The sequence below is a fragment of the Anoplolepis gracilipes genome, chromosome 5 (genome assembly GCF_047496725.1).
Source record: "Anoplolepis gracilipes chromosome 5, ASM4749672v1, whole genome shotgun sequence".
NCBI lineage: Eukaryota > Metazoa > Arthropoda > Insecta > Hymenoptera > Formicidae > Anoplolepis > Anoplolepis gracilipes.
In genome coordinates this window covers 3,092,569-3,116,101 of record NC_132974.1, presented here as the reverse complement: position 1 = coordinate 3,116,101, position 23,533 = coordinate 3,092,569, and the positions used below count along the sequence as shown (strand labels likewise).

At 33.8% G+C, this 23,533-nt stretch overlaps 1 protein-coding gene and 1 long non-coding RNA gene across 11 annotated transcripts in view; one reads left to right on the top strand and one right to left on the bottom strand.

Moving 5' to 3' along the window:
- The window catches only part of LOC140666043 (uncharacterized), a 182,303-nt gene that overhangs the window by 50,997 nt on the left and 107,773 nt on the right, over window positions 1-23,533 (bottom strand). The gene's annotated exons all lie outside the window — the stretch shown is intronic.
- Window positions 1-23,533, top strand: part of LOC140666034 (dipeptidase 1) — a 140,018-nt gene that overhangs the window by 40,897 nt on the left and 75,588 nt on the right. For 5 of the 8 annotated variants that reach the window (XM_072892750.1, XM_072892751.1, XM_072892747.1 and 2 more), the window contains exons 2-3: window positions 5,621-6,152; window positions 12,456-12,764. In XM_072892750.1, coding sequence (XP_072748851.1) covers window positions 5,880-6,152; window positions 12,456-12,764 — 582 coding nt within the window. In that variant the 5' untranslated portion in view covers window positions 5,621-5,879. Of the gene's footprint in view, window positions 1-4,240; window positions 6,153-12,455; window positions 12,765-23,533 lie in introns of those variants that run through there. The other 3 variants (XM_072892749.1, XM_072892748.1, XM_072892754.1) reach the window with 3 other exon arrangements.

The window sequence follows — 23,533 nt, the reverse complement described above, 5'->3', positions numbered from 1 at the left end:
GATATCGCGGCAGGAAAATATAATTTAGTAACGAAAAAAATATTTTTTTTTTGTATGTCAGAGACATCAATCTTTGCAACTAGTTTGAATTTGTCGACAAATTCGATTGCATTTTATTCGATTTTTATTAATATAATTAATAAAAAAAATAGAGAATTAATTTTAAAAACTATATAAATAAAAATATAAAAAATAAATAAATCATTCTCATAGCGATTCAAATAAATCTCAAATAACTATTGTTCAAACGATTTTACGACATTTATTTGACCAATTTTTTAATATTGCTAGACGCAATAAAAAAAAAATTTTTTTATTATGCAGTGTAATTACTTGACTAATCAAATTACTTGCATAAAATTTTTTTATTTAGTTTTTTGCTGAATAATTAATTTTATAAAACTTTAACTTACTCTCTTTAAAACAATTTTTTAAAGTTACATCGTTGTCGTAAATTATAATTTTTTGATTAATTGACAATCCCATATAAATCATGCGTACACATTGACACGATGCAAGCCACGTGAAGAAAACTGAATCTTAAAAGTTTTACAAATATCAAACGAGAAATGTTCGAATGCTGTGCTTAAATGTGCGATGTCGTCGGAGATATTTTATTAAACTTCGGTTGTAAAGCGCGACGCGTGACCCCTGCGTCGTATCGCAACACGAAAAGCGCATAAAAATCCGTCTAGTAAATAGATGTATGAAACGTCACTGCGGTAGTCACGTTCCATCATGGAATATTAAAATGTTGGCAAATACATTCCGAATCGAGCTACAAGCGGCCGGAGAAGATTTCGACGGTCTATTGAAACTTTCCCAAGTTTGCGCGCTCTTTGCGGAGTCTTATTACTAACGAGCTCTTCTATCGACAATCTCTCGGCGATTCTTAAGATTTTTGTAAATATACAAAATTCCGGAAATTTCGCTATAACTTTCGTCTACATCTTTTATTCTTCTTTTCGGATTCTTCAACTAATTTAAAATTGAATTTTTTTTCAGCAAAATTTATTTATCAAAAAGTTATCCTTTTTCTCTCAACGCTTGAAATTCCATCATGTCAAATATTGATAAATAAATTTGAAATTTTGTTAAAACCTAGTCTTAAGAGTCTTAAAAGTTTTCTGAAAAGTAGACCATATTTTGCGGTAGCTTGTAATCCAGTAGTTTAATTTGTTCAAGCCTCTTCATAATTGATCACTTCTTTCTCGACATTTTTGTCCTGAGAAAGTATCTCTCGACTATCTCGGTTATTTCAAATTATTTAATAATAAATTCATAAATAAAAGAGTGGAATGTTCTTTTTCAATATTTATGGAGAACCTTTATACATGTTTAAAGAGAGCGAGAAATTATTCGCGTTATGAAGAGAGAGCACGACAAATAGAAAGATGCAACGAAACTATTGTCCTCTCTCTCTCTCTCTCTCTCTGAGTGCAAGTTTCAGGATAAATCAAAACGAAAACAAAATTCCGGCCAATTAATCGAGCGTCCGTGAAATCGACCGAAACGGAGCCAAAGTCAGACAGCATTGTCGTGACTACAGACGATGAATAAAACAGTGCGCGCGTGGGAAGTCGCAGTCTCTCTCGGACGAGCTCGTCGTACCATTTCGTTCTATTTTCCCTTACTCTCGGCTACCGTACCGGCTAATCATTGAAAATCCAGAAGAGCTTTGGTTTTCACGGACGGGGCTGCGCTTATCGTTTACACCGCAGACGGTAGAACTCGAGGTTTGCGGATAGGGGGGCGGAAAATACATCGGGAAAAAGAACACATGAATGTACGTAGATCGAGAGCACCGCTGTCTCGAGAATGCGGTACGAGAAGCGGTCAGAGATGAGAGGTGAAGTAAAACAAAAGGGTGAACTAAATCCAGAGGGAGGCCGCTACGCGCGCGCACACTGAATTCGTGATCGAACCGGGTTTCCGGGAAAGCGAGATTGCGCGCGCGTGTACCGGGACTGCAGGTTCGTTCTGACCCTCTCCTGCACACCGCTCCATCTTTATTTTATGAATCATGCGAAAAAAGTAATCTAGGTTAATCTTAAGATATCTTCGTATCGATTAAATGACATCATTTTTTGCTCTTTAATAATATATATATTGTGCTGAAATCATAGACACTAATCATAAACACTAATTTTGAACTAATTTATTTTTAAAAAAAGATTTTAGAGAAATTATATATATATATATATCAATGTAATTTTTAAATATTTCGTATTTCTCTTAATAATTAAATTTCGAATTAAAATTGCAAAAATAAAACAATTATAACTAATGAATAAAAGATTTGATTACATTTGATTTTGCTTTTTGAAAAATTCATATTAATTCCCTAGTCTTTTTACTTTCAAGGGTGTAATTGGCGGATCTGACCAATCTTCTTTTTAAAGATTATCTTAAAATTGCTTTTGAGATTAATTAAAGTTTTAATATATAGAATAAAATGAAAAGAAATAATCTTTCAAAAATAGTTAATTGAATTGATAATTAAGATGTGCCTCTGTGTAATTATGTCCTTTTATACTTACTATAACAAAAAAGAGTAGACTTCGACTTATGAAAAGAATTCTATATTAGAACTTTATCTTCGAAATCCGCGTTGTGCACCTCGAAAAATTTTCCCTCGATACCCTTCTAGCGCCTAATTCACTCGAGAAAATCAACGGATTTGCAGTTCCAAGCACGTTCGAGTTTGTTGGTCGAAACAAGTTATGCTGTCTGTGATACAGCGAAGGTAGAATCGCCGCTGATATCTTCCAAAGTATTTGCGGAGGGATTTTTGATTTCCGGCAAACGTCCGAAACGTGCTACGCGCCGCGAGTAAATGAGAGCAGGGGCGTATTGCAGGTAATAATGAGCTTGCTTCGAATATCAATCGCGAGAATATCTTGCCAATCGTCTCGAATCGTTGCAGAAGAAACATTGCAATAATTGTGAAGCTAATTGATATCGTGCACGATTATATATTATATATTAAAACCACTAAATAAAATTAAATCTATAAATCCGTAATATTAAACTAACAATATATTCAAACAATAATCTTTCTTATTTCGTCAAAATGTAATTTTTACTTTTCATGATTATGCATAAATTATTTTCTAATATATACACATATTTAATTAAATATTAAAACAAAAAAACATTGCTTTTTACTCTTTTGATTATACAAAACATTTTTCATTCCTATCTCTCTTTTCCTTTTACTTTAAATAATTAAATTAAATGATTTAAAAACCGATTATATCTCTTAGTTAATTTGTTAAATGGATAAAAAAATTGTGGTCGCGTAACTTGTGTGCAAAAATAACCGAAGGTACAGAATAACGTACGTATTAATATCAATCACCAATCATTTTTAGATGAATATCTGAGTAAAATAATAAAGCTATTCGAGTTATATACAGCACTGACGTCATCTTATAAGTACTGCATGTGGATTAAGTTTGGATTACAGGAACCAACAAAGAGCTTTTACAGTCAAGATCGTAGAAGGCAATGATTGCCCGATACAGCGTTATTGGTTATACCTTACTAATATCTACTATCTGATCTATTATCTATAACCACAATAGTGAATGATATAGTTGAATATTGGATATTAAAATCAATATTAAATTTAAAAATAAAAGCAGAATAAATAATTTTAGTTACGAAATTTTAATTACTGTATTTATATTGTAATAATTGATAAATTATACGTATATTTGTTACAACTAGACTCTAATAAATAAAATTAATATTATTTCTTTGAATTTAAAATATATATTTAATGATTAAAAATATTCATACAATTAGTTTATATTTTGGTTTAATTACAACAAAAACATTTGTTGTGTAAAAAGCGATACTTTAAAATTCTTTATTTTATTGAGAATTTAAAATATATTTTTAAAGTGTATTATGTTTTTTATATTGATTCATAGAAACAAAAACAAATTATTTTATATATTTGCAATCAAACAGAACAGAAAATTCGTTTATATATTTGAAACAAACGTTATATATTTTTTATTTTTTAACTTTAACAATGTGTCTGAAAATTTCAACTGTATTCACTCGCGATGTTTGCTCTTGAGAGTAAGATTTGTATATCTTGTTCTCACAAAAATATATATATATATATATATTCTCTTTCTCTTAATATATTACGTTACAAAAGCGTAAACAGAAAAAGGCCTATTTTTATATATTTTAATATATAATAAATAATATTTATATATAATAAATAACATTTTATTATATACAAATATTTAATTTTTTGTTATATATTTTATTATATATTTTTTACTTATTTACATTTCATATATCAACAATCAACTGTGTTCAATTATAGATTATTGAAAGAGTAATTGCATACATGTGTATTTTAAACGTTAACGTGATATAACATGTTACAGCATCACTTGTAGATGTACAAACATCATATACAAGCTAAAATGATCTTTGTGCCCATAATATTAATTGAAATGCATGCAATTACTTGAACGAAGAAAATAAAATAGTTGCTCCAAATATGATAATCGTTCCAATTCGTCTTGTGCGATTATATAACATCTTATATCCAAAAGACGCGATAGAAAGAGAAAGAGAGAGAGAGAGAGAGAGAGAGGCTGTTTCAAACAGACGCATTATGGTCTCTTTATACAGTCTCGCTGCTCTATCACTCTATCAAAGTTTCAGCCGGGCGCACCTGTATATAGCTCTTGTGCGATAAATTAAGAGGCGCTAATTACGGTTCATACATAGCTGCACCTAACTTATGTAGTCAGGCACATATATTCTAGATCTATAATGAGATCTATATCGATATATCAGCTCGAGAGAGAGAGAGAGCCGAGAGGCTATGCAAACTCTCCAAGTTTAGATTAGGAAAGTCCACGTCGTTTCTAAATTGACGAAGCATCCTTTACGGGCAGATTTTCAATAGAGAATCCAGACAACTTCCTAAAACTCATCTTGAATCATATTCGTGAGATATTCTCGCAATCGTCTGTCGACGTGGGAGACAATTTTATACGCGCGTTGGAAAATTAGCGTATACGCGATTATCCAATGTTTAGCGTTTTTAATACGTCAAAATTGTATTTGCCGAAAGGACCGATACTTCATCCCTCTACTTGCAAACTCATTAGTTTACATAGCAACATGGTACGCTCCGCCAGACAAGGGGTCAGACAAGATCAATGGGTGGATCAAGCCTGGCATGTTGATCGAGCATCGCCGTTCCACGAATACGAGTATCTAAAAGCTTACACTGAGAGACGACACTGAAAAAGCGCCCGAAGGGACTAAGATTAAAAGAGCTCGAGTAAATAATGCAAAAAAGCCCCTCGACTCGTAAATACGCGCGCGAAGTAGGTAAAGAAGAGAACCGACAAGTTTACTTTCGGCAGTTACGAGAAAATACAGATGGTTCTCCGAGTTTGGTCGTATTGCGGTGCATTTAATTCGAGTGAGATGCAGGCGCACTAAATACGCGCGCGAGCAAGCGTAGACGACGGCGACGGTCTATTCGATTCATTCGTATCCGACAAATTGTTGCGAGCTCGAGTACACTCGAGACGATGACACCCTTGTCAACGCTATTAACGCGGTAATTGTGCAGGTACGGAGAGTCGGAGATGGGCTAAAGCGACCCGGATATCTGACAAGGATAAAACCGGCGGTGTAGTGTGGATAGTGTGATGAGGATGGACCCGTGCGAAGAGGGCCGCGCGACAGAGACGAGGCACGTCGAGGCCGCGAATTCGATCGCGCGTCGCGTTCCACGCGAGATTAGGATGCAGTGATCGGGGGAGGGGAAGGTGGTGGTGCGGTGAGGTCAGGTGGCGAGAGGAGGAGGTCCGCGAGAGTGGACGACGACGATGCATCAAGCCGGTGGCGTCGGTGGCGGTGGCGGCGGCGGCGCCGGCAGCGCCGGTTACGGCGGCGGGCCGCAGGAGCGCGTGCACCAGGCTCCGCGACCGGTCCAGCCTGACAAGTGTCCCTACGAGACCTACCAGGCGCAAATTCCGGACTGCTGCGCGGCCGCGGTAGCGGCGCAGGACCCGTACCCACGGCCGCCCAGCGGCTACGACGGCAGGTGCTACGACGAATGCCACCGCAGGACGCCGTACCAGGAGGAATCTTATTCTCAGGTATGCACGTGAAAGAAAATTTATAGTATCAAATTTAAGCTTATATATATTTCAAATTAAGGTTAAAGGCATCCTAAAACTCTTTTATATTACCGACCAAAATCTAACTTAATGACGATATATTTACTTAAATAAAATAGGTTCTCTCTGTAAGAATTGCATGAAGGAATATTTGTGAACTTTTAGAAATGAGTTTAGAAGCCCTAGTGAAAACATTTTGCTACACATTTTCCTCAACGAAATGTTTTTTTTATCTAGACTTCTAAGCTCATATCCAAAAGTTCACTAATATTCCTTCATGCAATTTATATCTGGAACTTATCTTATTTTGTTGATACAAACTGCAAGACGTTTGTATCAAGCAATTATTCTTACGATCTGGCTCTAGAAGCCGATAAAAAAACTGTAATTTCTTAACTTTTTTTTTTATTAACATAAGATTGTACGAGCTCCGAAAAGGTTTCGGTGTATACTTTTATCGTAGAAAAGAATTTATCATTATATACAATCGATAAAAACATTTTGGTATAATAATAATATCAATAATACAGGACGGTTTAGGATCCTTAACGCGATCATTGTTTTATGTGTATAAGCAACAAGATATAATCTTCTTAAAAAGATTTTATAATCTTAAATTTCAATATATAATATTGTAATTTTATTATAACAGTCAGAAGAATATAATATCATTATCTTAATTTTATTATAATCATTTTTTGTTTCAATATATATATATTATTTGTTCATCTAACATTTTTTTCTTTATCAATAAAAATAAAAATATATTTTTCTTGGTAGAACTATAATTAAATATCTTCGAGCAAGCGATTCGTATTTGTTTAACGCTATACAATCCAACTTGAAGATTTACATATCGAGGATAAAGATATTTTCAAAACAAGAATACATTTTTTATGAACGGACTTGGTCTAGAGCAAAGATACTTTGATTAAAGTATACTCTAGTATACTTTTAAAACAAAGTATACTCTAGTATACTTTTAAAGCAAAGTATACTTTTATTAGAGATAATAGAAATAAAAGAGTTGAGAAGACAACGAACTCTGCTACGTACAAATGTGTACAAATTATAATGTCGGCGACAATGAGCTTCGTTAAATAGATTAAGCGCAAAAATCATTATTAAGTATCAAAGAAAATTACAAAGAATAATTCTTTTTTGAGCTGTGTAATATTCAGTCTACTTACCGATTCCTTTTGTTCTGCACGAGCATGAGGCAGTTGAATTAACCGATTAATTATACTTAGAGGAGAAAGGTATATGTACACACACACATATATTTTAAATATTACAAGAGAGTTTAACTGTTAAGTGTAAACACATTAAACATCATTAATATCAAAATTATTAATCGATTATATACGAGAATCAATACGTTCGCGTTCACAACTTGATATTCACAAACACTATTGTTAGCATCAATATTCGACATATAAGCATTTCTATCAGTATTTTACATTGTTTACTCACAACGTATGTTAAAAACATTTGATTGTTAAAATGCTAACAAAAGTCCTTATTAATTAGGTTATTTTTTTCTTTAATTATGTTGACAAAATGAGAGACTACTGACATCGTAGATACTGAATATGGTTGCGAATATTTGCACAAATCATTAATAGCCATTGATAATTTAATAATTAAATTTTTTTTATAAAGCCTGTAAAATTCCGAATATACAATTGCTAATGGCAAAGTTTTCGACTAACAACGAGTTGCATATTTCGAATTAATTTCTGTCAAAAGTATGAAAAACATTTCCAATATTATTAGTAAAAATTAGTTTGTAGATATAAATTCCTGATTGCTTTTAAAATTTCAATGATATAGCTTTTTCATTTGACCTTATATTACAATTATAATACTACACTATTGTGCAGCGATATTCATCACATTACATATGTATGTAAAATTTTCATGATATAAGTGAATAGCCATTTTTGTGAAAGTAGTTTTAAAACATTATACACAGAAAAAATGGAATATGTTTCGATTCTTTTTATATATTTCGTACATATTTGTATTACATATATATGTATAATATAAATATATGTACAATATATGTACAATATAAATAAAATATGTGTTTCACTGTGTATATAATAAATGTATGAAGTAAAGATATTTCGTTAGAACTGAAATTTTCAATTTTACATTGATAGGTATGAAATCACCATTATACAATTCATCTCAACTCGATTAACAGTAGTTCGCAGCAAGTTTTAATAATATTATAGTTGGCTACTACACATCTCAATGTTGATTAAATTTAATATCGCGTCCAGGTGCAAGTATTACACGATTATTATCCAATAAAATCGAACGAGTTCGGCATTTTATAATGAACACTGTCGGAGTCTGGTATTTATAATTCTCGGATGGCAAAAATTGAATTTGCCAATTCTAGGGAAATAGGAGCTTAGTTAGCGCGGAAAGAGCAGACTTTAAGATCACCATGATTCAGCGAGATGAAACGGTCGCTATCGAGAATATGAATACTTTTCAAGCGCGAATGCTATTCTGTTCTTTTAGATATTAAACGATAAAAATGAGTAAGGAAAATTATTTCTCAAAAATCATATCGCTGTATTATACACGCAAAATACAAGGAATTGTCATTATAATATTTAAAATATAATAAAACATAATCACGCTACTTTTACGTGAAGATTGAATGTTACTCGCGCAAGCAAAAATTCTGTATATTTTCGCGCAAATTAGTAACTAAAATAATAGAACAATGTCAAATACTAAAAGAACGTTCAGTAAAAAATTGTACTGAAATTAAATTGGTAGAAGACGATACGCGTCTGAAAACTTTTCTATCAACAAAAAATTTTGGAGCACATACATTACAATACTTTACCGCAGTACCAGAAAACACAAATAACTGCAATTTGAACTTTCCAAGCGGAACGTAAAAAGCAAAGGAAAAAAAAAGAATACGTTCCTGAAATACTTTCAGATCAAAGTTTAATGCAGCAAAAGCACTGCTAAAAGCGTTGCAATCGTGATTGGTTTATTTTTTTCGCCAACTTGACGCGCTTACAAATACGGTGCACGCGTTCGCAAGAATGGAAATGAACCTCGTCTCTCATCTCTCGCCTACGGAGACGGAGATCCGTAGTAGCCGCACGAGTCGCGAGTTTCTCAGCTCGTACAAGTTTGACGCAGGGCCCGTTTCAACTTGGCCGCAGGAATCTTCCAAGAGCCATTATAGGATTTTCGGTATCCGAAAATTGATTTGGCTCGGTGCTTCAGCTCTCCAAGTTACGCCATCCGCAGACTATCGATTCGGCAGAGGCTGTTCTCGCCAAAAGAGAGATCGCGAATCTTGCTGAATCGCGCGAAAATGACGCGGTCGAGAATAAATTGACGTTAACCCTTACGTTTATTAATTAATTTTCGCGCGACATAGACATAAATGAATAATATCGGGATATCGATACTTTAGAAATTGAGCATTTTTATCATCAGTAATTTATTTTTTCGATCGTAATTGAGACTAAAGGATAATATCAATACACTCAAAACGCTCGACTAAAGATGTTAATCCGCATCGACTTTTGTGAATTTAATTGCTGCAAAAAATCTCCTCCCTTGTCTATCGCGAATAACATCGACATAAATATGCATGAAGGAAAAATACATATATCCAGTATGTAGGAAATGTCGATACTTGATATAAATGGTATTTGACATAGCAAAAAGTAAATGTATATATATATATATATATATATATATATTATATATACATATATATATATATATATATATCGATATCCTATTAAATTTCAGCATAGCTAGCCGCAGGGCGCATCGCCTACGGATGCAATTTCGCGGATGCATAACGCATATACAAAGAGATCACGTGCAGATCATCCGTCTATTCCTCAATGTTTCCTTTCCAAACGATATCATCGCAGATGGTTCCCTAAACGTGCATTTTCTCTACTTCTTACTTTTTTCTAGATAAAAATTTTATTACATAATAAAATTAGATAAATCTTCAAAATTCGACAAAATAAAGTAATTTGATTAAAAACACTAACTTTTCTCCATATAAAAAGTATTAAACTTTAAGAATAATTTTATATAGCTATTTTATCTATTATAAACAAAAAATTATTTTTTACTTCAACCTATTTCTTTTCAGCAAATTTTAGTAAGACATTGCATCAACATAATGCGTGACAACTTAAAAAATATATATTATTATATATTATGTTATTAAATATATATTATCTGCCGAGGCTTGAGTTTAAAAAATTCACCGATTCGAAAGCAGAGCAGAAACCGGCAGACTGTCGATCGAAAGTGTCGATCCAAAGTATTTTCTCCGCTCGTGCAATTGCGGAGGAAGGTGCCAACTCTGCCTTTACAGTCTCTATCGTTCGGAATCGTGTGGCAATGACGGTGGAATGTTACTAGGCGAATTTCAGGATCCTGTACGTAGCTTCAAAGACCGTGCACATACGTTCCGGTTATTTTAGCGATATCGATACTTTACTGTTAGAGAAATCCCCGTATCCAAACCGAGTGTAAAGATACGGCAATACAGCGCCGCACGATCCGCGATGACGGTCGTCTTTGTTACCCATATTGAACGAGAATGCGATGCATACTGTACGGAATACGATGACTCGTAAGCCATGGAGCATTTCGATCGCGGTAACTGTGAATATAGCGGAAGAATGAACAAGAGATAAACGTAACCAATAAAATCTCCTTCCTTTTGTATTTTTTTGCAATACGTTCAATCCACAACGACTGCTTATTCAAAGAAAATATAAAATATTAATATGCATTTATAAAAAAAAAAAAAAAGAATATAGCGATGCGAATTTCAGATATTTTAGTATCTTACAGTTAAATTTACTTTGAATATTTTGAATAATGTGTTTGCATGCGTAAAAAATTTTTTTATCTCTTGTAAGACCACGAATTTTCGTATAAAACATATTTCTTCTTGAAGATCATAATGAAAAAAAAAATCGACTATATATACAATTTATAGGACACACAACCTGTTCCACGTTAGTAAATATTAGAAAATCATAGGTGAAGCGAGTATTTGTGGCGGAAAGATTTCATCCGCAGACGCAACTGACACGTTATATACTTTTATGCAATTGTAATTTCTATACACCAATGCATTCCATCTTTGTGCTACATAAAAACAATTCTTTTCAAATTCTAAATGTTCGCTATTTCGGATATTTTCTAAATCTTTTCATATTTTAAAACATTCTTGGTATCTCTGGCTGGCGAACGATATTACGAAAATGAATTAATCTGTCGAATTGCCTTCGGCGGATACAAAAGTGTGTTTCAGTTAAATTATCTATTTTTTTTTATCGCGTGTTAATCTTTCTCTCTCTAAAAAAGAATTATTAATTAATAAATTAATTCAAGCAATTATTAAAAAAGAGATTCTGTAATATATATATTGTAATTAACAGTGTAATACTTTTTATTTTTTTTATTTCCCGATTTATACATATATTAGTATAGTAAGACGTATAAATAAATTATTCTTTTTATTGTAATTTAATTCAATTCATATGACTCTTTTTCCGATACACATATCTACTAAAATAATATTATTTCTAAATTATTTTCAGTTGATATTTTTTTTTATATTTTCAACTAATTACAGTTCTTGTCAATCTATAAAAAATAACTACAAAAAGTATTTATAAAATTAGTTAGAGTTTTTGTCAAACCTATAAAAAGTATAAAAAAAGTATAAAAATATATATCATTCATTTTAATCAATAAAGCAATAAAACAACGTTGGAACCAAATACGAAATCATATTTGACTGGATTTCCATTTGTATGGTTTATTGTTTACTTTATAACAAATCATATTTGTATTGTTTTATGCATGGTATAAAAAAATAACTCTGTGGATCATCAAACAGTAAAAGTTGTACGAGTAAAAAAATAAAATTCTTGCTACTTAAAACAAATGCGTTGAAAAATTTATCATTAAAATAAAAAGAACCAGATTATAGACATATAAAACTGTATATTTAAAGCACAATAAGATTAAAGTTTTGGACAAAATTAGACGAATTTGCGACTTATGCCAGTAAACCTCTAAAGCGCCCGAATGACTAAATGATTATGCATATATTTATCTCAAAAATCAATTCTCAATGAAAAAAAAAATTTGATACGTTTTCCAAAAAGAATTATTCGAAAAAGAATCGCAATTCTGTCTCTATGATCGAGCCAAAGGCGCACAGTGATTTGTATTTCTTTTTCCTTATAGGATGTATCCTCGACATTCCATCGGCCCCAGTCTAGACTGGGCTACGACGAGCGTCCTCAGTCCCGGGTGGGATACGCCTCGGATTCCAGGTGCACCAGCGGACTCGGATACGACGACACCGGTGGGGGTTACCTAGATCAGAGTGACCCGAGGATGTATTGCACCGGCGGCTATTGCATGGGGGACACGATGATGGCGACGAGCAGAGGTGTGTGCGGCGAGGAGGTCGAGCTCGACATGCGGAGGCACATTCAGGCCTGCGCCTGCACATGCAACCACATGGGCTACGGGAATTACATGGACTATCAGGTGAGTCAAAGATATATATTTATGACTGATAAATGTATAAAAATATCTTGGACGAAGCCTTTTCGGAAAAAGTGAGATGCATTCTGATTGAAGATATATTTGGCACTCGTGAAGATATATTCATCACTATCGAGCAATACCTGTTTTATTATATATATTAATTAAAAGTTAATTGCGGAAATACAGCGAGGAAATTTAATCATTCATCAATTTCATCGTTGTGTAGTTTCGATTTGTTGTCGATTGTAATGATAGGAACATTTCAACCAGGACGTAATGATGAAATGACTGGGCTTTGTTGCGAATCATGCGTAATATCGCGCTTGTTACACAAATACGTGTATACGCGTTTGTAATAGTGACGCGATATTGCATTTTGTCGAGGACGACTCTGCGAGAGAGGGATATCCTTCTGTCCGCCAACATTTCGTAATGAGGGATAGAAAGGCATTCGTGAACATACTTCGTAAGTATAAGGGAAAAACATCTCCAGATATGAAACATAATGATAAGATTCTGAATTTTTCTGTAAATAATGTAACTTATAACTGAAGTCGACATTATTCGCAACTGAGTTTTCTCAGAATATTATGAGTTATTTCATCTCAAATTTGAGATCATATATCTTGCAAAGTTTTAAAGATCCAGAGAATAAAAAAATACATTATAATTAAAAAGTTTCTGTCCGTGTAATATACGTTAAAATATAATACAACTACAAAATTAAAAATGAAATATTTGACTGCTTTTTATGAGAAAAGAATTATATAATTGTCATATTATGGTTCGTTTCTCTTCGCCTGTGAAGCATTCTAATGCATTCAGCGTCAACGTTGTGATGAGCTAATTTGCTAACGTATTCATAAAACGCGACAGAGTCCGAGATGCAAAATTTAAAGTCCTTAAATTAATCTTTTATAACAAGAGTTGTAATTCCGCTAGAGAATTTTAAAGACATGTGTACTATTTGTCATTGTTATATTTTTTACAGAATGCAATTTTATGTGCCATGAGTAAATACAGTTTCTAAAAACTGTATTTGAAAAATTTGTATTTATTTATTTTTTTTACCGTCACAAAATTTTTGTAACATAATCCAATCTCTCAAGTGTCATTACAATAACATAGATATAAAATCACACAAATAATTCATGCAAATTTTTAGATTTGTATTCAAAAAGCATTAAACGATTGATTTAACGTAAAAATTGCTAATCAAAAAACTGTCAGAATATTTAATAAATTCTCTCGATCCGTTCTCAGCGGCCATACTATCGTCAAATTTATTCGTCGTCTTAATTTTGCTTGAATCGATAGTCTTCAAGATACAATCACTTTTTGTTCCAACTCGTTTCGGGATACGTAAGAATAAATAAATAAATAAATATATATATATATATATATATATATATATATGTATGTGTATATAGAGGCGAAAGCTCATCGAATTATTACGAATCGCGCAATCTGCCCATCTGTAAGACGCTTCTTCTTGGAAGATCCTGTCTTTTGCGTCTGTGCCTGCTATCAGAGGTAATTCATCGTGGTCTGAAAAATTCACAAGCAGCTTCCAGCTTTGAGACCTCGTCCCGCTGTCTGCTTTTTCCGTTGGCGTTTCATCTTTTACGTGAGATCAAACTGTCCGTGAAATCTCTCGCGAAAAGTCAAAGAATAGTGCAAAAGCGGGAAAAGGGAATGGAAAAAAGAAAAAAAAAGACGGAATGGAGGGACAATCGGAAAAGAAATGTAGTTTGTAGATCATTCAATTCAGGTTTTTTCGAGAGAAAATACCCGACCAATATTGCGTTAAAGTCTTTATGACTGTGCGATAATAAACCTGCACAAGACATTCGTAATGAACGTGCATTATATATGTTTCGCGAAGTCCTACAAACGCAAAGTCCTTGCTGTTATTTCCCGGGAGCATGCTAACATACATTCATGACAAATTTATGAAAATCTAATGCCGCGGATTCAGCGCAGTGATGACTATACTTCATATATTGAACATATAACGGATTCTGCGATTTCATCAAAACAGTGCCATGAAGTAAACAAAAGAAAATAAATTACATTTGAATTTTACATGATTTCTTCCTCGATCAATCTATCATGATCCTTGTATATACAACATACATATCCACGATAAAAAGCATAACTTTCATTAACACAAATTTCCATTTTATTTTACTCATAAACTACATAATAAATCATTTTTCTCTTTGTCTTAAAACATAAATTTGATTAACTGAATAAGATAATTACAGCATAGCTAAGAGACGTTCAATGATATTATATCCATTGTATTCTGTACACGAATTTTAAAATTTGGAAGATTAATAACACACAAAAATATCTTCATCAATTTATCTATTTATTATATTTATGAAAACATTGCATTTCAAAAAATCACGGATTTGTTCAGAAAAGTATACGCGCGGGTTTCTAAACTTTGACAGCGCGGCCTCGTTCTATCGAGAACATTTCGCACAGAAAAAGGAACAAGAAGACAGAAAAAAGAGAGAGAGAGAGAGAGAAAGAGAGAGGAGAAAAATTCATTTTGAAATGGGTGCTGCCTAACGGGGCCGCGCGTCGAACTTCAGAGCCTGCGTCCTGGGTCGGACGAACTGCGATCCTGGCCGCTTGCCAGGAAATCGCGAAGGGATCGGAAGAAGCGAAAACGAATAAAAAAAACCGGTACATGCGCATATCTATCATCAGGATACCTGTCAGGTACGACGATATATGTATATATCGACGTGTGTGTTTCATAAGAGCGTGTGTAGGTGCGCGAGAAAGAGCGTGTGTCGAGCGCGTGTGGCGGCTCGAAAATCGTGTACACACGAGGCTCTGCGAAAATCATTTCGAACAGAACAGGTGGGGAGAATCCATTCTCGGCGCGAGAAGGCGCGCAGCAGCCGAGTCGTTACCACTGCAGTGCGGCGAGTAAACTTCGTCGAGTGCATAGATTGCACACTATGCGGGCTTTCGCGTGGCAGAAACCTACATGCATAGACGTATCATATAGTAAGGGTATGCGAGAATATAAAAGTTCATAAACCTGTATATTTTCCTTTTTCCTTTCGAATAGAAAATATTCAAAGACAGGAATATATTAGATAAACATTTTTTTTTAGCATATATTAATTTTAAAAGATTTAATAATATTTTTTTTCAATAAGTTATAACTATAACACGCATTTATAAACACAGCTTTATTATAGTTATTTTATTTTAATCGATTCTTTAATTATAAATATAATTAATTAAACTAAAAAGTAACAATTAATCAAAGGCTATAGCCGGATAAACATACTAAAAGTGCCCCCGACGAGTTTTCAAATAACATTTGGCCTGTCATGCCCTCACTGTAACAAAAATTTTCCTCAAAATTTCAGCTCACTAACTCTATTATTTCTTGAGTTATCGAGAAAAACGTCATTTTCAGTTTTTATTTTTCTTTCCTGTATCCGGCTATAGCCTTTGATGAAATAGGCTTTTAGATCTAGGAAAGGATATAATTACGGTTCAATGTATATGAAAATTATTTTTTTCTAACATAAAGTATTGCAATATTTACATATTCACAATAGATACATGCGCTTCGTGAATTATGCAATTAAAATAAACAAACGATCAAAGAGTCAAATGTAAATAAAATTCGAAAAGCCCAAAGAAATGAATTTCTTACATTAATAACGATCGTCTAACTGAATGCACTTTTCCACCTGTTTTTGTTGCGAATGCGGTAACACAACGAACATATGGCCGAGCAGTAGATCTTGACATTTCGAGTGTATTTAGGAATTAGGTAAAGGGATTCCATGGATTATATTCAGGAACTTCGAGCTCCTCTTGGAGGATTTCGAACCGATCCTCGAGTTTCTCGGGACTACAAGTCAAGGGATAATAACGTCAAGGGAACTTCCTGTTAAGAGACAGATTAATGCGATATAGCCATTCTCCTTTCCTCTATTAAAAAATTATAGAAGTCATCGAGACAAGTCTGTCTCTCTCCTGCTGCTGACAGAGAGTGAGTCAGATTTTGCAATATGTATCGTAACTGCACATGCCGCTATAACTACATGCAATGTAAATATAAAACGACTCAGTGTGACGACTTGGGAATGCGTCGATTATTACCGACCGCCGAACATATATCGTTAACCGGAAATGTTGGAATGTTATATTGATCGCGAATGAGTTGTTAAATCGTTGCGTCGTTCTTATTAATTAACAATTGCCAATGGAATCGCTCAGCGATTATGCTGTAAGATACTCTCCATAATGTTTGAATAATTCGTTTCATTTGGTAGTGTAATGAACGCAACAATTGGCCAAGATTTCCAATGTTAATCCCTGAACAGTGTATATTTGATACGCTTTCAATTTTATATTGACTGACTGATTTGCAGTATTGTGATATTTATTATAATACATAATATATAATATGTATCATGTACATACAATATATGCATATATACGTACATCTGAATTTTTCAGTAAAAAAAATGTATATTTAGATTTTTCGTTTTGTTTTTTTTATTATTTCTTTTATTTTAAAATACTTATTTTTCTTTACTTTTCTTTTCAAAAAGAAAGAGATAATATTTTATTATACTATTAATATTATTTTTTTTTATTGATCATTATTTTTTATTTTGCTAATATGTATAGATAATCATCTATTTAAGAGTTGTGTATTTATTGTAAGATACATACACATATTCATTAAGTATAATGTCACTAAACAGATTGCTACTACGGCTGACGGCTTCTTCGTGCTAATTAAACTTGAGCATGATTAAACTTAAGTTAAACGATATTATTATGTCCGTCTTATTGTTCTTGTATTATTTCAGTTAATTAGCAACAGTATTTCGCGAGTCAATTATTTCGATTACTCTCCTCCTCCTACCATGCTACACAATAATATTCGTACATTTTAAATAATAAATTAAATACGTACTTCTTTTAAGACAAAAAGTAAGAATAATTGTACATTTAAAAAAAATAATAAATATGTAAAAAAATGATATGTCACTTCTCTCTTATCAAAGAAGAGTTCCATGGAATGTTCATAAATTTATGGATTTTAACCGAACTTATCTGTCTTCATTAGCGAAATAATTAGTCTTTCGAGAAGTTAGAGACGTCAGAGATTTCGATGTAGGACATACCGAAACTCTAGATAATAAATGCAAATTACAATTCCAAAGTGCTTAGACAAGGATATGCCGTCGTAAGTATGGAACTTCCATTAGCATGCGACAGAATCAGTCTGTTCTGTCCTCGATAGAAATGCCAAATCAGAGAATTAGCGATACACGATATAATTATATTAATTTTACATAATAACAAAAGTAAGGAAATGCAACATAACACAAAATGAGAAATCTAACGAAATAATTTCCGGCATTAATTCGTTTCGATAATGAAAAAGATGCTATTCAAAAAATAGGACAAACACAATGCAATCATTTCCAATCGTATACCTATTTGTTTTACCACAACGTTTTTACGATAAGGAATTCTAATTTCCGTCGACCTATAGTGATATATTTAATGTGTCCAGATTGTCACCATTCTCATTTTTCATCGAAGATTTTTTTTTTATTTTTTTTGTTTAAATTATATTTTCCTTTTTTTTATCAAGTTTTATTTAATATACATAAAATCAAAATATAATTTCAGAAATATCTTTGTCAACAAAAATGTAAAAAAATATCATAAATTAAACATATTTCAGCCATAACTATGGAATAACATGTGCACATGTAATAACGTTAAAAGCAACAACAAAAACTGATATTCAGCTGAATGTTTGTCAAAGAAAGTAGATTTTAAATTAATTAAGTATTAAACCTTCAACATATATTGATAAAAGAAATACACGATAATAATCCTAGAACACCTAGAACACGTATACACGCATGTTATTACATAACTGTATAATGTCATTACGTTCACCGCTCGAGGAGGAAAAGTTGTCGTGTTGTTTCTGCGTTGTTAACTCGGGTTAACCTCGATCAAACACACGGAAGTACGGAAAAATCCGATATCCGTTGCGACGTTTGAACGTGGTAATCCGTTGTAGAAAATGCTAACTCAATGAACGTGCACTCTAAATTTAGAAAAGAACTCGATACACACGTTGAGGAGCGGCCCACGGTATTTAATCATGCTTTAATTAAAGAAGAATAATGTGAATTATATATAAATGTTTACAAAATTATTCAAATATTCTCTCTCCAAGCCAAATAATTTTCTGTTATTCTTCATGTTCTTTTTCTCTGAGATATTCAATTTTTCAACAAGGATACGCAGAATTATAGGAGCCAACAAACGGCAGTAATAAAGGCTAAAATATGTCAGCCATAACATTTTTCCTTTATAGACGAGAAACAAGCGTGAAATATAAAAAGGAAGATTAAATCTTTTTCATAAAAATAAAAAAAATTTGAAGAAAAATATGATAATTTAAATAATCCGTATAGAATAATATAATTTTTGCACACATTAATTTATCGATTTTTTTAATAAAGCTTTTTAAAGTTGATTCACGTACAATAAACATTTAATGAAAACTGTGATTCTTTATAATTGGTAATTTTTATATTAAAGGTTATTGTGTCTAATAAAAGTTCAAGTTAACTTTGTGCTAAAATAAAGTCTGCCTGAAGTACAATATATTGGGTAAAAATTTTTGCCATCAATCTACGCTTTCTAAAGTTTAAATTACCTAAACTAATTATAATTTTATATATATATATATACACTCGCAAAAGACTATATATAAGATTCGCTTGGGTGTATTAATATTACAAATCCTGATAGCTATCAAATAGTTCGACGACCCTTCTCTTGATTGTAAAAAAAATTTATTCCGGCTGTCTCATCCAGGTCGCTGAACACTCGATGCGCCCAATATCAACCACCCTCGCATACTTTTGCCGAAAATAACGACCACAGCGGTAAAACGAATACGCTACCCTCGCGCGCACGGAAATTAGAAAACACCGACACGCCGCGACGAAATCTATTTCTCGTTCCCCCGTCTCCTTTTTCTCTCTTTCTCTCTCTTTCTCTCTCTCTCTCTCTCTCTCTTGTGCTTTCTTCAGGCCTCCAACTGTGCCGACGACCCTCCTCCTTTTCTTTCTGCGCGAGTGCCTCTGAGACGACGAGGGTTGCGCCTTTTGTTCGCACCCCCGGAAACCTCTCGGACCGGCCCTTTCTTCTCTCTTGCCACCCTCGTCGTTTTTCACCCTTCGACCACCAATGGCGAGCTAAATATTTAGCCTGAAGGTGAAAAACTGAAGAGGTTACGGGGGCGGAAAGAGGAGAGGAGTCGCCGCTTGACAGCGGACGAGGAATTCTCGATCGAGAAAGATCGACGAGTAGGAAGATGCACTCGCCAGATTGAAAACGGAGCGGAAATAGCAGAAGTTCAACGACAGGCATTGTGGCGGCTAATCGAATTTTTCAAAACCGACGCTGTTACCGCCGGCCTAATTGGGTACAGAGCCGCCATTTTTGCCACTGGGTGACTCGTACACCCATCTTGGTGTTCTCTCTCTCTCTCTCTCTGTCTCTCTCTCGTTGCCTCTATCTCTCGAATTGTCTCCCTTCCGCGCTTCGATCACCTTTTAATTGGATTACGACCGCGCGTACAAACCGGAAAATACAGTCGCGTCGGAGCGAAAACCGCTCTCTCTCTCTCTCTCCATGTCTCTCTCTCTCTCTCTCTCTCTCTCTCTTTCTCTCTCGCTTGCATGCAAGCGGCGAATTTAAGGGGCTCCAATAACAGTAATTTGCAAATTCGTTATGGCAGAGCGATTCAGCAATAACGCTCTGTTATCGCGACTGCGAGCCGCACGCGCGAGCTTTTAGCGCCTTTGCAACGCGGACGCAAATAAAAGCGTTGAGGAAATTAAATTCTACCGTGAATGATGTATAGAAAAAAAGCATTCGGGAATATTAAATCCGAATACTTGCTCGACATTTTTGTTAAAAGTTATACGCGTGTGAAAGCGAACAATATATCTGAAATACGTTGCAGCGTTTCAGCGCCGAAGTAGAGGCCAGTATTGGCCGCAAAGAGTTAAAACGTCAGAAAAGCGAGCCTATTTTCGCTGAATGAAAAAGACAATAGATGGAAAGAGCCGAATAGATACGAATAATATGGAAATATTAATGGAAAAATGAAGTACACGAAAGAGAAAATCACACAATTTACGACGTACTTGACAGGATGACTGTAGAAAATTCTATCTCGCCGTTCATAAAGAAATATTCTCGTCGCGGAAAATCAAACGATGGCAGTTGTATTTCGTCGAGGGATCTGAATAAAATGCAAGAATAATTGGATCTTATTATGCAATCACGCAACAGGAATCTTTGAATCCTAGAATACCATAATTGTCGCTGCGTTACAAAACTTCTCGAAGCTTCGTAGTGATAAGTATGTATTGCTGATTCAAAGAAAATATAGAATGTCTTTATATTCTCTTTTTTACCACTTGTTATTCTTCAAATAAATAATAAATGAAACAAATGCACAGTCAATAAAAAATAATAATGTGTTGTGTAATGCAATACGTTAACATAATATATTAGATGAATTCGTGTTTTATAAAATATGTTTCTATTTATATTAAATTGCTGTTTTATTCACTTCTTCCTTTCTTAATTATCGATATTCAGTTTTTATAAAGAAAGAAATAGGCAATATTCTCGGTTACTTACTTGAATATTGTATATAATCTGTATTATAAAATTTCAAATCTTCACCATCTTCAGATCTTCTCCTCGTTTCATTTCTGGCTTTCTTGCCGAAGTTTATAAGAAGACCGCAATTTTGGTGCGACAGTAAAAGCATATTCCCACACAACTATCGATCGCAAAGTCCGTAAAGTTTTAAAGCTCTTGAAATTTTAAACTTCTCTTTTCTTTTCTCCGCGCGAATCATACCTTCCTCGCAGGTTATCCCATTAATCGAAAAACCTCACAGGACCGATACGGCCTTCCGTACCTTTTTTTTCTTGCACCTGTTGCCGACGAAATCTCGCTTTGCTCCTCACTGATCGACGAGGAGAAAAAGGTATTATTTATTTAATAGCCTCAACCTACGCATTTGAATTATTTTGCTCGTTTGTAAAAAACAAAGTAAGAATTAGTAGTTTTATTTTAAATAATACCGAGATATCTAATAATTAATTAAATTCGGCTCATTAAATGATCGCTTCAACTTCCAATTTTAATTTTTAAGAATAAGATTATAATTTCTAATTAGTTTATTAATGGACAAAAGACAATTAACTCTGAAAAAATTAAGCCTGATGATTATTAACGAACTATTCAACCGTTAAATGCGTCTTCTTGAAGCAAGAAATCTTATAAGCATTTTTGCGAACAAAAGTTGCGAGACGAAGTAGTTACGGACTATGATAGTCGGACTATACAGTCTTGTAAATCCCACTATCGTTAATGGAAACACCGAACTTAATTCATCGACTGTTAATTCTATCATGCATAAACTTGGCATACGTATAGCATAAACTCCGATGATAAGCTTAATAACATAAGTCTTGCCATATTGTTCCCCGCAATTTATGTTAGATATTCTATTGGTCAAGACGCTTATATGCTATGTGGTTCTATGTAAATTTGTGCGCAAGAGGCTTTACCTTTGCATATTTTGGTTGACGTATGGTTACGTATCATATAGGAACACACATCCAATGTAACAAGCTTATATTACATACATTTACTTATACGTAATAAGTAACTAATTTTAATTTATATCGATAAAGAAACAAAAAATGACAGATTGACCATATCAATCTTCTTAATGACATCTGACTTGATTATCAGCTATTCTTGTAAATTTTTAAATGCAAAAAGCATAATTTTAATTACAACACTTGTTTATCAACTTTATGAATGATGTGGCGAGAATCATACGGTACAAATTAATGAATATTCTTTCGTATTTCTTCTTATTTTACTGTTTGAGTTAATTTGAATACTTACGAATTAATAAAGTCTTGTTAAAACGAGAAGAAAATTTACTCTAAATATGCGGTTTTGAGATCATTGTTAAAGTATTAAGATTGTCACGGCTGCACAGATTCAAACACATACAAGATTCGCTGAAAATGCTTTAAAAGAGAGAGAGAGAGAGACAGAAGTACGCGTACATAAAAAGGGGGACGATCCGGGGAGAAAAAGACATGGGGGCAAAGCGCGAGGCATAATTTATCACACGCGACGGCTACCTCCCACTGGAGGAACCGGTGGAAAAAGCTGCATGTGATAACACTGGAATTAGAGTCGCGGTGATTAAGCATCGCCGCGCGCCAGCGCACGAATGTAAGAATGTGATAATAAGAAGCGACTCAGGATGTACCCTCCATCTATTCTCCCCGCGATAGAAAAACAAGCGGAGATCGTAAAAGAGTGTCAGGTTGATTAGGTGTGACTGCCGAAGCAGATAAAAATAATTTTTAGTAAAACGCGCTCAACCAAGTCCGCAGAGGGAACGCGATACCCACATGTCTATTTGAAGGACGACTTGTCGCGGTCTCGTTTCTTACGTCAGGTTGACGGAGTAACTCGTTTGCCGAGACGTAATTTTACATTGCACGCCCGTAACACTGTCCGTTCGTAACAGTGTTTACACAAGGGATGTGGATTTCAGGGCTTACAACGCCAGAGGGATGTTATTCACATTTGTCCATTAAGATTATGTCGCGTGTTGTTTACTACCG